Source organism: Antennarius striatus, chromosome 23 (assembly GCF_040054535.1).
Source record: "Antennarius striatus isolate MH-2024 chromosome 23, ASM4005453v1, whole genome shotgun sequence".
NCBI lineage: Eukaryota > Metazoa > Chordata > Actinopteri > Lophiiformes > Antennariidae > Antennarius > Antennarius striatus.
Window position 1 is genome coordinate 13,444,116 of NC_090798.1, and position 13,385 is coordinate 13,457,500.

Consider the following 13,385-nt stretch of genomic DNA (forward strand, 5'->3'; position numbering starts at 1 on the left):
TTTCAAAACAGTTTCTTTTCTTAACTACATTTTAAAACTGAAAATACACTGAGAGATAAATTGATGTAAATATTCTGTAAACTTACAACTTTTTCTTTGAGAGTAAAATCCTAATCCTCTACACATAATCCAATCTGTGCCTTAGCCCTTTAAACTCTGAACTATGAAAAAAAAATCTGTTTTCGGGAAAATAAGGTTTGAATGGAACTTTGTGACAAAAGTGTCAAAAAATTGTCCAGAAAATGCTTACCGGTACATACATCTGTACATGTGAGCTTTACTTTGTATAATTTTTGATAAATCCAGAATTTTTCACATTGTAAATGCAGATTCATGTGTGTGATTGTGTACATCAAGTTTTATATGAAATATAATCAAACTTATGATGTAGAAGTGTAAAAATCCTGAAAGGGTTAAATAGAATGTGATATATGTTACATGCACCGACACACGGAGTAAACATGAGAGATGTTTGGTCATCACGAGGCCGGCGGGTGAAAGAACACTCAGATGATCCAGGAATAGATGTTACTGGTGAACTGTGGAGTAACTCAGGTCAGTGTGGGGTCACATGTTCACATGATTGTGTGGGGGTCCCACAGGGGGCGCCCTAGGGACCCCATCAGCACAGTGGGGCCACTGGCCTCAGGGGCCGATGAAGGGTCGGGTTGGAAGTCATGGAGGAAATTACTTATTGACTCAGCGGCTGGTTTTACTGTAACCTGGTGCTGATGATGATAAAAGTTATTGATTAGTTCATTCTGATGGTTTAACATTAACATGTTAACAGCACAGAAATGGGAAAACGTTGATTACTTTGTAAAGATATATTTAAATCACCCTCAAAATATTTCAGTTAACTATTAGTTTATTACATGTAGTTCAATAAACCTCCACACTGTCAATAAAAACAGCAGACAGAATGTTAGCAGCCAGCTGGACAAAATGGAACAAAGCAGGAGTCAAATGAAGCCGTGGAAACTAATAAGTCTGAGCCGTGTACAGAAATGATAACCAATGAGAATTCTCCCTGTCGAATAAATAATTCATTTAGTTTTTGATTTAATAGGGGTGTCATGCCTTTGTATGAAGTCATTTCCTGTTTTATTTTGAAAGGTTTGAGGTTTGTTGTGTCGTACGTCACATTTTTTGCTCGGTCCTGATTCTGCCTTTGGGTTTTTTTTCCTGTTTCAGGGACTTTAACTTTGTCTTTCTCAGTTGGGATTTTGGCGTAATGGGGTGGCTCATTTCTTCTCGTGACCCTACACTTAGTTTTATTGTTTAAATCGACTTTTTTAAACCAGAATCAAGGAATGTGGGGAGACGGAACATCGTGCATCGCCTCAGTCGACTATCATCAATCATTACTTTAAATGTTTGATCAAAGCAGATGAACACAGTACTGTAGAATAATAAAATAAGAGTATTCCTGCTTGTGCCCCCACCTCTTTCCTTCTGGATCTGTCTTCATGATGTTTGGTTCTATGTTAGCGCTGACCCCCCGCCCCCCTTTGTTCCTCTCCAGAATGGTCTTAACGCTCTGCATCTGGCAGCCAAGGAGGGCCACCTGGATCTGGTCCAGGAGCTTCTGGATCGAGGTGCAGCAGTGGATTCATCCACAAAGGTGGGTCATCACCGCTGAGTCAGCAGGTCCACCAGGAAGCAGCTGTGAGATGGTTGTGAGGAAGATACACACACACACACACACACACACACACACACACACACACACACACACACACACACACACACACACACACACACACACACACACACACACACACACGCACACACACGTTACACATCATACTATTGTGGATAGACCCCCACTTCCATGGAGGTGTCCTACCCGGTCCTGGAGGTTGACAGTGGAGCAGAACTGTATCACCCATGTTTTCTGTCACACCAGGAAGTGAACCACAGGTGGTTTTATTAAGGTGATCTGATCGTGATAAATACCACATTTATACAGTATACATGCTTCAACTAATCAGAGTGTACCACTAATGTCCCCTCAGAAATTAAATCAGTATATAAATTAAAAATATATATATATACAGTACATATGTATATGTATATATACTATATCATATATATCAATAATATAAATTTATATATATTAAATTAATAATAGAAATTTACTGTATCATATACATACTGTATATGTATATATGTGTATATTTATATATATATATATATATATATATACAACAGGTATTATATTATAAAGTATATGATATGTACAGTACTTTATATAATATCATAATGATTTTCTATGTATATATACCTACACACACACAGATCAAACGTGTAAAGAGCTTTTCAGACCTTCCTTTGCAGGGAGCTTCATCTCCTTTTGGACACGACAGTTCAGGACGTCATTGAGACAAACAACCTTCTAGTCTTGACTTGAGTTTAAAAATGGAACGGAGACACCGGAGCCATGGAGGAAAGGATCTGCAGTTGTAAACATGGAGGTCTGATGTTTATGCAGTGTTATCCACTCGTGTTGCTGCGGTGGGAGCAGGTCTCTCATTACTGGGGGGTTTCTAGTGTTGTGACTCCAGCTGGTGTCGGTCCAAAGAGCAGCTTCATAGGAAGCAACAGCTGCTTCACAGCAGATCAGAGATCAGCAGTAGAAGGTAGCAGGAGGCGTCAGGCGTGTGGATGTGTCACGTGTTCACATGTAGGTGACATGTGGCTGAAGACTCAGACAGAAAGACCTTGATAAACCTCACTGCTGTGCAGTGAATCGTTTCAGCGGTTCTTCTCATCCTTTGGGTGTGGTTTTCTGCTTTTCTCTCTCCAGAAAGGGAACACAGCCCTCCACATCTCCTCCCTGGCGGGTCAGGCCGATGTGGTGAAGATCCTGGTCAAACGGGGGGCCGACATCAACGCTCAGTCACAGGTGTGTGTCGGTAGGCTCTCCACCGCCACACACTGCTTCACCATCACTAATACTGTGTGTGTGTGTGTGTGTGTGTGTGTGTGTGTGTGTGTGTGTGTGTGTGTGTGTGCGTGTGTGTGTGTGTGTGTGTGTGTGTGTGTGCGTGCGTGCGTGCGTGTGTGTGTGTGTGTGTGTGTGTGCGTGTGTGCATGCTCTAGAATGGATTCACCCCCCTGTACATGGCCGCCCAGGAGAATCACATGGATGTGGTGCGATACCTGCTGGAGAACGGAGGCAACCAGAGCACAGCCACGGAGGTGAGAGGATTTCTGCTTCAAGATACGACTCATAATTATTAAGTTGAATGGAACTGTGTGAACAACCAATCAGATCTGTTCATTTTATCACCATTTTATTTTATAATTTATTGTCACGACTGATCCAAGAAATCAGTTCAGTAGTTTTTGAATCTTAAAGGAAAATATCTAAAAAATGTTTAGACATAACCCAGCTAACAACCCCCCCCCCCCCCATAAAATATTAATTCTTGACTGGGAAAGGGTTAGGGTTAGGTTATAATTCATTTAAAAATAAAATCTTATGATAACCTTTTGTTGCCAAATAAAATTTCAGGATGATTAAATAGATGGATGAATAAATGCCCTAAATTGCCCCCCGGTCCTGTCATGAGACGCTGCAGTGACATGAAAAATCAACCTGCTTGTGGGGCAGTTAGAAAAAGTTATGTGACCACCGGGGCCATTATGACACGTCCTCTAGGAATCAACACGTGTAGATTTAACACAGTATAGGCAGAATTTGTTAGTAACAGTAAAGTAGGATAACCAGTGATCAACCAGCACTACTGCCCCAAAGTCCTGCCCCAAGGGCGCTTTGATTTCTGTTTTTCCTGCTTTAATATATTCAGTATTTCACTGGACCTCAGGAACAAACCCTGAACGTTGGTATCAAGGTCTACCTGTAAGGACCAGTCCCTGATGCTTCACCTCCTGCCTGTCCTCCTCCCTGCAGGACGGCTTCACCCCCCTGGCCATCGCCCTCCAGCAGGGCCACAACCAGGTGGTGTCCATCCTGCTGGAGAACGACACCAAAGGGAAGGTCCGCCTTCCTGCCCTCCACATCGCCGCTCGCAAAGACGACACCAAGTCTGCTGCCCTGCTGCTGCAGAACGACCACAACGCAGACGTCCAGTCCAAGGTACGGCGGGGGGGTGTCTGCCCCCACAGGGGGGCATGGAGGGAGGTCTGTGGTGCTCTGCTTCTGTGACAGTGTACCTGTGGAGGTGAGGATCTATAGGTTGAAGCTGTAGGGGATTTACATCAGCAGGACCTGGAGGGTAGCCTCAAACAATCAAGGTTCCTCCGACTGAACGACCTGGTTTACGTCTTAACATCCAGGTTCTATCTGGATAAGTCATCATATGAGGAGGGGGGACAACAAGCAGCTGCATGGAGTCCATCGGTGTGGACTTCTGCCCACAGGGGCGTCCCCTCTGCCCCATTGTAATGTGGTGCTTAAAGGCAACACCGGAATAAACAGGGATAAAATGATGATGATGACTGGATGAATGACGTCTTTGAGTGGAGAAAAGACCAGAAGAACTTCACCATTAGTGAGTTGAAGGCTTTGAATTAAACTTGAATCACAGCAAAGGTGAGTCGAACCTCTTCTGTGGTCAACTGGAGTCTTTTCTGCTCTGAATAGTTAAAGAATCAGCAGGTTCATCCAGTCATGCTCCGCTTGTAGAGCTGACGGATGAAAAGAAACGATAAGAAGTTTCTTCAGAAGGTCGCTCAGACTTGTTTAAAAATCCTCTTTTAGCTTTCCGAGCGTCTTGGCAGTCACTTCAGTCCATTAGTAACAGCACTAACGTACTTCATCATCCAGTCAAACAACGTTTTGAGAGCAAATTTGCGGAACTGAACCAAAAATTCTTTGTTATTCTTATTCTGTCACCGACTCCTGTGGGAACGTGTTGGTCCATGTTCTAGTGTCCTGTACCCTCTGGATGTGTCTGTGGGATGGAATCCTATTATATGTTTAGACTTTCCTTATGAAGAAACAATCCAACCTCATCAGATGTAAATGAGGTCCCACAAAACCAACATTTATAATGAATTCATGACTAATCAATAATTAATAATGATTAATTAATAATTAATAACGCTGTTCTTTCCCCATGAAGCTGTGTACCTGTATGTGTCGGTGTTTCCATCTGCATCTCTCTCTGACCCCCACCCTGACCCCCCACCCCTGATCCTGCCACTAACTGGGTGTCTCCCTCTTTTTCTATTCTCTCACACTGTCTCCCCCGTCACCCCCCCACCGCGCTGCCCCGGTGTCTAAGTGTAGCACTGTCCACTGCATGGAGTGTGCCGCTGTCTGCAGGTTGTATGGTGGTGTCAAGGCTGCATGCAACCAATGGGGGGGTCGTTGGGGTGGGGGGTGGGGGTTTTATTAAAGACTATTTTTTTGACCATCGGTGGGGAGAGGAGGGGTTAAAATGTCCGATGGATTAACAGAAGTGACTTTAGTTGTGACGGTTTCCCTGGTAACGATGTGGCTTGAAGTGACGTGGCTGGAGTGATGTCATCCCCAATGTTAGGGCACACACACACACACACACACACACACACACACACACACATACACACACACACACACACACACACACACACACACACACACATTAGTGGTCGCTGACACTCGTATTGATGAATGAAACTGAAGAAACTTAAATATTCACCACAGAAAAGTTTCAGTCAGAACTTATTGAGAAAAAAATAGTATTAATGAAGAAATGATGCTGTTGTCATCACTTCTACCTGGCAGTGGTGTCACGATGGAGCCGTTAAGTCCTCCATCTTATCACTGACGTCAACATCTGTCTGAATGTAAGGCTAACTTTTGTTACCTGGGGTAGCAGCTCCAGTAGGAAGTCTCACTGTGACCCTGTGTGTCAGAACCAAATTACTTTTAAAAAATACAATTATTTCATGATATTAAAGTTTCAGTGCAAACTTGACAACAATTTGACTAATTTACTGTTTTTTTGCGTACATGTTAAACATTGGAAGAATTTAAGCTCTTGTGACAAGATGGTAATACGTTCAACTTTTATTTCAAAATATTCTTAATATTCCATTTGTAATCATTATGTGCACTGAGAACACACCTGATTGGATGAATCCCGCTCCAGCCGCGTCACTGACCAGTTTACTGACCGCACGGCGCCGCCACCGCCGTGTTCCTGCAGTAATCTGATTACCCAGCTGAAGTGAACTGATCTTTCCCTCCCTCGTTCCTCCTGCTCCAGATGATGGTCAATAGGACTACTGAGGTATACACACGCTTCGTCAACCAGTCACCATCTCTTCATTTGTCTTCAGTTCATTTTATCACGTCCACATCACTGCATGGTGCAGAAAACACACATTTGGTTCCTGACCTCACATTTCTATTGATTTGCTCCAATCAGAGGCCGACCTGCACGGCTGACAGGCAGGGCCACGTGTTCGTCCTCACCGGCTGCCTTTATTTCACTGCTGGATTTAAGTTCTGCTTGTTCATACTGTCTCGTATGTGGTTTGTTCATCTTAGCTCAGACAACCTGTTGTGTTTTGTTTTGGCACATGTTAACCGTAAAATGTCTTTAATTAACATCATTATTCAGACCTGATGGTTTCCAGATTTTAAATGACTGCATTTTCCTCTCATGTGGTTTTTATTCGATGTATTTGACCAGCTGTGATTGTGTTCCGTCCACCAGTTTGTCTCGTCAGTCGTCTGTCCGTGTTCTGTTGCATGACATCAAGAGATGCACTATGTACTACCTTGTTTATACCAGTTTTTAAATAACTGCAACTGATGACAGCATATTTCCATATATAATAATTATATATATATATATAAATATAAATTGTACCTAAATTTTCCATCTGTGTCCATAATGTGTGACAAAATTTTTAATTCATATATTGAAATTACGAAATTGTAATCTGAATTAATTAATTAAAATTAAAATTTGATGAAATATATATATATATATATATATATATATATATATATATATATATATATATATATATATATATGCAAGTGTACGTAAATTTTCCATATGTGTCCATAATATGTGACAAAATTTTTAATTAATATTAAAATCATGAAATTGTAATCTGAATGAATTAATTCAAATGAAAAATTGTATAAAGTATATTGTTATTCTTTTAAGTGCACACATGGGGAATTTGAGTTGAATTATTTTTTTGTTATCTGGCCCTCGAAACAGTTCCTGATCAAGTTGTGTATTTGAACTGCATGCTCATCTTTCACGATGTTGAAGTAAATGATTATAAGTGAATTATTGCTACAAACAGCGCTAACCTGTTAGCATGGGACGCTTAAAACACTTTTTAAGAAAAGAGCTGCCTGGCCATGACTGTGGTGTGAACCCGCATGCTGCACCACGTGAGCTGCATCATTCTAAGCTGTGATACGTTTGAAGCATCACGTTAGTCACTGTATTCTTCACACTTTTGTAAAAACTTTTTCACATAAAATCGGACCTCGCTTACAGAACGGCAAGGTAAGGCAAGAATTTCACAACTCCTCCCACCTGCACTGCAATCTCCTCCTCCATATCTCTGTCATTGCTAACTCTACTAGTGAACATAGTGCACTTTGGTGTTGATCAGAAACCTGCCCCCCTCCTTTATGATTTCACTTGAATTGGTGTTCTTTTGGGTCGCTGTCCATCTTCACGTCGATCTGTGTGTTCTGTTTTCCTCTTTTCTTAATTTCTTTTATTTTTGGGGTCATGACCTGCATGGACGTGGTGTGTGTGAGTGTGTGGGGTGTGTGTGCCACACACACCGATATATTCTTTTTTTCCTGTGATTTTGGTGCTTACATTTTTCTTTTGTTAACCTGTGATTGCTGATGCAACTGGTGCATGCTGGGAAAACTACAGATTTACAGACATGATATAAGAAACAAAACCTCTGGTCTGACCTCTGACCTCTCTGCTCCTCTTCTTGTGTTTCTTTCTAGAGTGGATTCACACCGCTGCACATCGCTGCTCACTACGGGAACGTGAACGTGGCCACGCTCCTCCTGAACCGGGGGGCGGCGGTGGACTTCACCGCCAGGGTAACGTCGTGCTCCAGTTGTATTTAATCTGTGTTCTTCATTCTAATCCCCAATCTGTGGCTCCACCTCCAGATGAACCTTCATTTCTGCTCCTCAGATTCGTTTATTCCTCCTCTTTGATCAATATTTGATGCAGAACTATTTTTAGCCGTGTGACCAGCGTGGATAAATATAGATATTTTCTCTACGCTCTAAAACAAAGGAAGCAGAAGCCTTTCTCCTCTGAATTATGGGATGGCGTGTGTTGCTGACAGTGATTGTAAATTCTAGTTTGATGATTGTAGAGAATGTGTGAATGAGAAATATTGTCCTCAGAAAACACAGCAAATTAGACCCTTTATTATAAATGTAGTCCGTTCATAACATTACATTCAAATCCGTTAAATTACGTGAAAATAACACAAATGAATTTAATTCCCTCACAAACGGCGCAGACGATGCCTCTGGGTAACTGGGTATTTTATTTTCCTGACCGACAGAACGGGATCACGCCTCTTCACGTGGCGTCCAAACGTGGAAACGCCAACATGGTCGGGTTGTTGTTGGATCGCGGCTCTCAGATCGACGCCAAAACGAGGGTGAGTCTGATGGAGCGGGACTTCAATCAAAGCATCGATAGATCATCAGAACGAAAGGGAATCGATCAGCTTATCAGCTCAGGGTGTTTCACACACACACACACACACACACACACACACACCCAGCTCTGGTCTGTAAACCCTGTTCCTCCCCCAGGACGGTCTGACCCCCCTCCACTGTGCGGCCCGGAGCGGACACGACGCGTCTGTGGAGCTGCTGCTGGAGAGAGGAGCGCCGCTGTTGGCCAGGACGAAGGTGTGTGATGTCACTTCCTCCCCCAGTCTACAGGTGTATGAGCTCAGATACATTTAAAATGGTAGAGGTGTGTTCAGGGGGGGCTACGGATGGTGAAAGCCTCTGATCCTTTACCAGAGCGATGTTAACTTTGAATTCTTCACTGTTTCAGTTATTAAATCACTGAAGGAGAAAAAGTTCTCATTAAAAATCCTCCCCTGCCTTTACTCCCCCCTCCATCACCCCCCCAGAACGGACTGTCTCCGCTCCACATGGCGGCTCAAGGCGACCACGTGGAGTGTGTCAAACACCTCCTGCAGCACATGGCGCCGGTTGATGATGTCACGCTGGATTACCTGACGGCGCTGCACGTGGCGGCTCACTGTGGTCACTACCGGGTCACCAAGCTGCTGCTGGACAAGAGGGCCAACCCCAACGCCAGAGCGCTGGTAGGGGGACGGTCGCTCGTCAGTCACATGTAGACGTGTGTCACGCGTGTTCCAGTCTCATCACAACACCCCCCCCCCCCCCCCCCCGCAGAACGGCTTCACCCCCCTGCACATCGCCTGCAAGAAGAACCGAGTGAAGGTCATGGAGCTGCTGGTGAAATACGGAGCCTCTATCCAGGCCATCACAGAGGTGTGTGTGTGTGTGTGTGTGTGTGTGTGTGTGTGTGTGTGTGTGTGTGTGTGTGTGTGTGTGTGTGTGTGTGTGTGTGTGTGTGTGTGTGCAGTAAAACAAAGCTTTCATTGCTGACATTAAATAGTTTTCCTGCAGTAACTTTTTTTTTTGACACAATAATTGTTTTATTAACTTTTAACCCCTCCTACTTCCTGCCCCCCCCCAGTCTGGACTGACCCCCATACACGTCGCCGCCTTCATGGGTCACCTGAACATCGTCCTGTTGTTACTGCAGAACGGGGCGTCGCCTGATGTCAGCAACATCGTGAGTGTGTGAACAGTGTGTTGTGTGAACAGTGTGTGTTGGTGTGTGTGTTCTTGACCCTGGGGGGGCCGTGGTGTTGCAGCGTGGGGAGACGGCGCTACACATGGCGGCCCGGGCCGGTCAGGTGGAGGTGGTCCGATGTCTGCTGAGGAACGGAGCGATGGTGGACGCCAGGGCGCGGGTGAGACGTCCCCCACCAGCAGGAGAAGCTCCGGGTGAAGCCTCCATCACTGACAGTGTCCCCCCCCCCCGTCCTCAGGAGGACCAGACCCCCCTACACATCGCGTCCCGTCTGGGGAAGACGGAGATCGTGCAGCTGCTGCTGCAGCACATGGCCCACCCCGACGCCGCCACCACCAACGGATACACCCCCCTGCACATCTCCGCCAGGGAGGGGCAGGTGGAGACGGCGTCCGTCCTCCTGGAGGCCGGAGCTTCACACTCATTGGCTACCAAGGTGGGTCCTCAGGAAACACTAAGGAAGTAGAGCTGCTTGATGGGGGGGGGTCTGTAGGGATGTGGGGGTGCTGGGGGGTGGAGGTGATGCATCCATCGTGCATCCAACTCTGATATTCTCTGATGGTCCACATGGTGCCCCCCCCCCATCCAGGTCACATCCTGTCTCCTCCTGGTGGTGGGTGGGGGAGGGGCTGAAGCTGCTCCTCTGAACACACACTCAGTCTCGTCGTCCAATCACCTCTCATCAGGGGGTGTGGAGGGCGTGGCTAACAGCCCTGCCCCCTCAGGACTGGATCATGTGGTTCCTGTGGGAACACGCCCGTGTTGTAGAACGTTAACACTGTGCCCCCCCTGCTGGTCGCTTTGTTAACTTTAGACCAGTTGAAGGTTGCATTGAGTTGCATCAGCGAGTCAGCGAGGGTCTTCTGACCCCCCCAGGTTTATTAAATAGTGAGTGTTAATGTAAGAACCATGGATTGTGAGCGTCAGGTGAGTGTAACACGTCCTGGGGGGTCAGTCTGACGGGTCCTTCTCTCGCCTCGCTCCACAGAAAGGTTTCACCCCCCTGCATGTGGCATCCAAGTACGGAAGCCTGGATGTGGCCAAACTTCTGCTGCTGCGCCGTGCCCCCCCTGATTCAGCTGGGAAGGTAAACGTCGAGGACAAGGCTTCACACTGTGAGATGGTGTCGGGGGGGTGGAGTACGATTAGGAGGGGGTCACGCTGGCATGTTGTCTGTCTCTGGATGTGTGTCCTCACATCCCTGCTTTACAGAACGGCCTCACGCCGCTCCACGTCGCAGCGCATTACGACAACCAGAAGGTGGCGCTCCTGCTGTTGGACAAAGGAGCGTCTCCCCACAACACGGCCAAGGTGAGCCCCCAGAGGAAGGGGCGGGTTCTGGGTCGCTTTGGAACTGTTTTTATTAAACTTATCCTCATGGAGGTTCATGTTGTGATGGATCCTTGACTCCGCCCCCTCTGCCTCGTCTCCACCAATCAGAACGGATACACTCCTCTCCACATCGCTGCTAAGAAGAACCAGATGGAGATCGCCAGAGTGCTGCTCCAGTACGGAGCCGAGACCAACAACCTGACCAAACAGGGGGTCACCCCCCTCCACCTGGCCTCCCAGGAGGGACACGCAGACATGGCTGCCCTGCTGGTCAGCAGGGGGGGGCAGACCAACGTCCAGACCAAGGTCAGCTCAACCTGCTCAGGCTCAAGTGCTCATGGGAAACATGACTTTATTTATTGATAAGGATGCAGTGAAACGTTGTGTGACAGTCACGTGGTCCTGCTGGTTACCTAAGGGACACCATCTGCCCCCTGGTGGCCAGTGCTGGACTAACAGCTGCTGATACACTAACATGGCAAATGTTACTTAAAAAAACATTTGTTACTCTAAAAAAAAAAAAGAGTAACAGATGTTACTTTAAAAAGTAAATCTGTTACTGTATCTACTCATGATGGGGATCAATGAGTAGATCAATGAGGCTGACAAACAGCTATCAGAAATACTTTAACAACTATCAGAAATACTTTAACAACTATCAGAAATACTTTAACAACTATCAGAAATACTTTAACAACTATCAGAAATACTTTAACAACTATCAGAAATACTTTAACAACTATCAGAAATACTTCCACACTGCGTGTGAACAAAAGCTCCTCAGAGAAATGACGCGACCGTCCGCTGCTGCTGCTACACACGTGTGTGTTCCTGAAGATCATCACAGAGCCTGTAGGTGCCCTCCCCTCGGAGAGGAAGTGATGTCATCAGGGTAGCCAATCAAGCGTGAACGTCTACTGACACCACAGACAGAACGCCCTGTGTGTGGTGTCAGCTGACCGCCTGTGGTTCCCCCCCAGAGCGGCCTGTCTGCCCTCCACCTGGCAGCTCAGGAGGACAGGGTGTCCGTCGCTGAGATCCTCACCAGGAACGGAGCCAGCCCGGACCAGCAGACCAAAGTAGGACCCCGCCGTGATGTTCTGCTCCAGCACCAACGCTTCCCTCTCATCCTGTTAACAGGGGCTGGAAGTCTTTCTATGCAGATTTAGAATTTTCTTTTCTTGTTTTGCAGCTGGGATACACCCCTCTCATCGTAGCGTGTCACTATGGTAACGCAAAGATGGTGAACTTCCTGCTTCAGAATGGAGCCAATGTCACCGCCAAGACCAAGGTGGTGAACTAGAGCAGACGTCACTGTTACGAAGATTTATGTCTGATCGTTAGCGTCAAAAACATATTGATTCATTCAGTATTTTGTTAGATTGGGAAAGTTCTTAATAATAATAATACATCCCATAAGGATGAACTTCAGCTGAATTTCACTATAAGTTTCATGAAACTTCAGCTTCATTCACGTTTTTCCTGTTTGTCTCAGAACGGATACACCCCCCTCCACCAGGCAGCTCAGCAGGGAAACACACACATCATTAACGTTCTGCTGCAGAACGGTGCCAAACCCAACGCCATCACCGTGGTGCGTGCACACACACACACACACACACACACACACACACACACACACACACACACACACACACACACACACACACACACACACACTCACACTCACGTCACACACTGCTCTCCGCTACAGAACGGTAACACCGCTCTGGGCATCGCCCGGAGGCTGGGGTACATCTCTGTGGTGGACACGCTGAGGGTCGTTACCGAGGAGATCATCACCACGACAACAGTGAGTACATCACCTGGTGATGTTGTGATAGCAGCTGGGGGCTAATGCTAGCTAAACATTTACCGGATGTCACTGTCAGAGTGGAAAGAAGTTAAATAAAATGACCAACTGTTACACGGCTCAAGAACACGTCTATAATGAGACTTTATCTGAATCAGACACTGTTTGTTCGTCAGTCTATGGCTGAAATAATTGTGAGTAGATGTGTACAACATTAACCTGTGCTGTAATCCACTGCAGGGCTACAGAAAAATGTATGTTAAAATATAAAATTTGTAATATTTGCCCTGCATAAATGTAATATTTATTCAGATATTGCTAAAAAATGTTCATAATGTTAACAGGAAATACTTTCATGCTGTGCTTCACTAAAGTGATAAGTGCACCACTGGTGCAGCTACATG

The 13,385-nt window shown here is 45.8% G+C and overlaps 1 protein-coding gene across 18 annotated transcripts in view; it reads left to right on the plus strand.

The window, feature by feature from the left end:
• The window catches only part of ank2b (ankyrin 2b, neuronal), a 115,970-nt gene that overhangs the window by 65,276 nt on the left and 37,309 nt on the right, over positions 1-13,385 (plus strand). For all 18 annotated transcript variants that reach the window (XM_068307908.1, XM_068307907.1, XM_068307910.1 and 15 more), the window contains exons 3-21: positions 1,526-1,624; positions 2,810-2,908; positions 3,106-3,204; positions 3,920-4,105; positions 7,958-8,056; positions 8,536-8,634; positions 8,792-8,890; positions 9,121-9,318; positions 9,410-9,508; positions 9,717-9,815; positions 9,898-9,996; positions 10,075-10,272; positions 10,825-10,923; positions 11,049-11,147; positions 11,277-11,474; positions 12,149-12,247; positions 12,361-12,459; positions 12,664-12,762; positions 12,883-12,981. In XM_068307908.1, the coding sequence (XP_068164009.1) occupies positions 1,526-1,624; positions 2,810-2,908; positions 3,106-3,204; positions 3,920-4,105; positions 7,958-8,056; positions 8,536-8,634; positions 8,792-8,890; positions 9,121-9,318; positions 9,410-9,508; positions 9,717-9,815; positions 9,898-9,996; positions 10,075-10,272; positions 10,825-10,923; positions 11,049-11,147; positions 11,277-11,474; positions 12,149-12,247; positions 12,361-12,459; positions 12,664-12,762; positions 12,883-12,981 (2,265 nt within the window). The remainder of the gene's footprint in view (positions 1-1,525; positions 1,625-2,809; positions 2,909-3,105; positions 3,205-3,919; positions 4,106-7,957; positions 8,057-8,535; positions 8,635-8,791; positions 8,891-9,120; positions 9,319-9,409; positions 9,509-9,716; positions 9,816-9,897; positions 9,997-10,074; positions 10,273-10,824; positions 10,924-11,048; positions 11,148-11,276; positions 11,475-12,148; positions 12,248-12,360; positions 12,460-12,663; positions 12,763-12,882; positions 12,982-13,385) is intronic.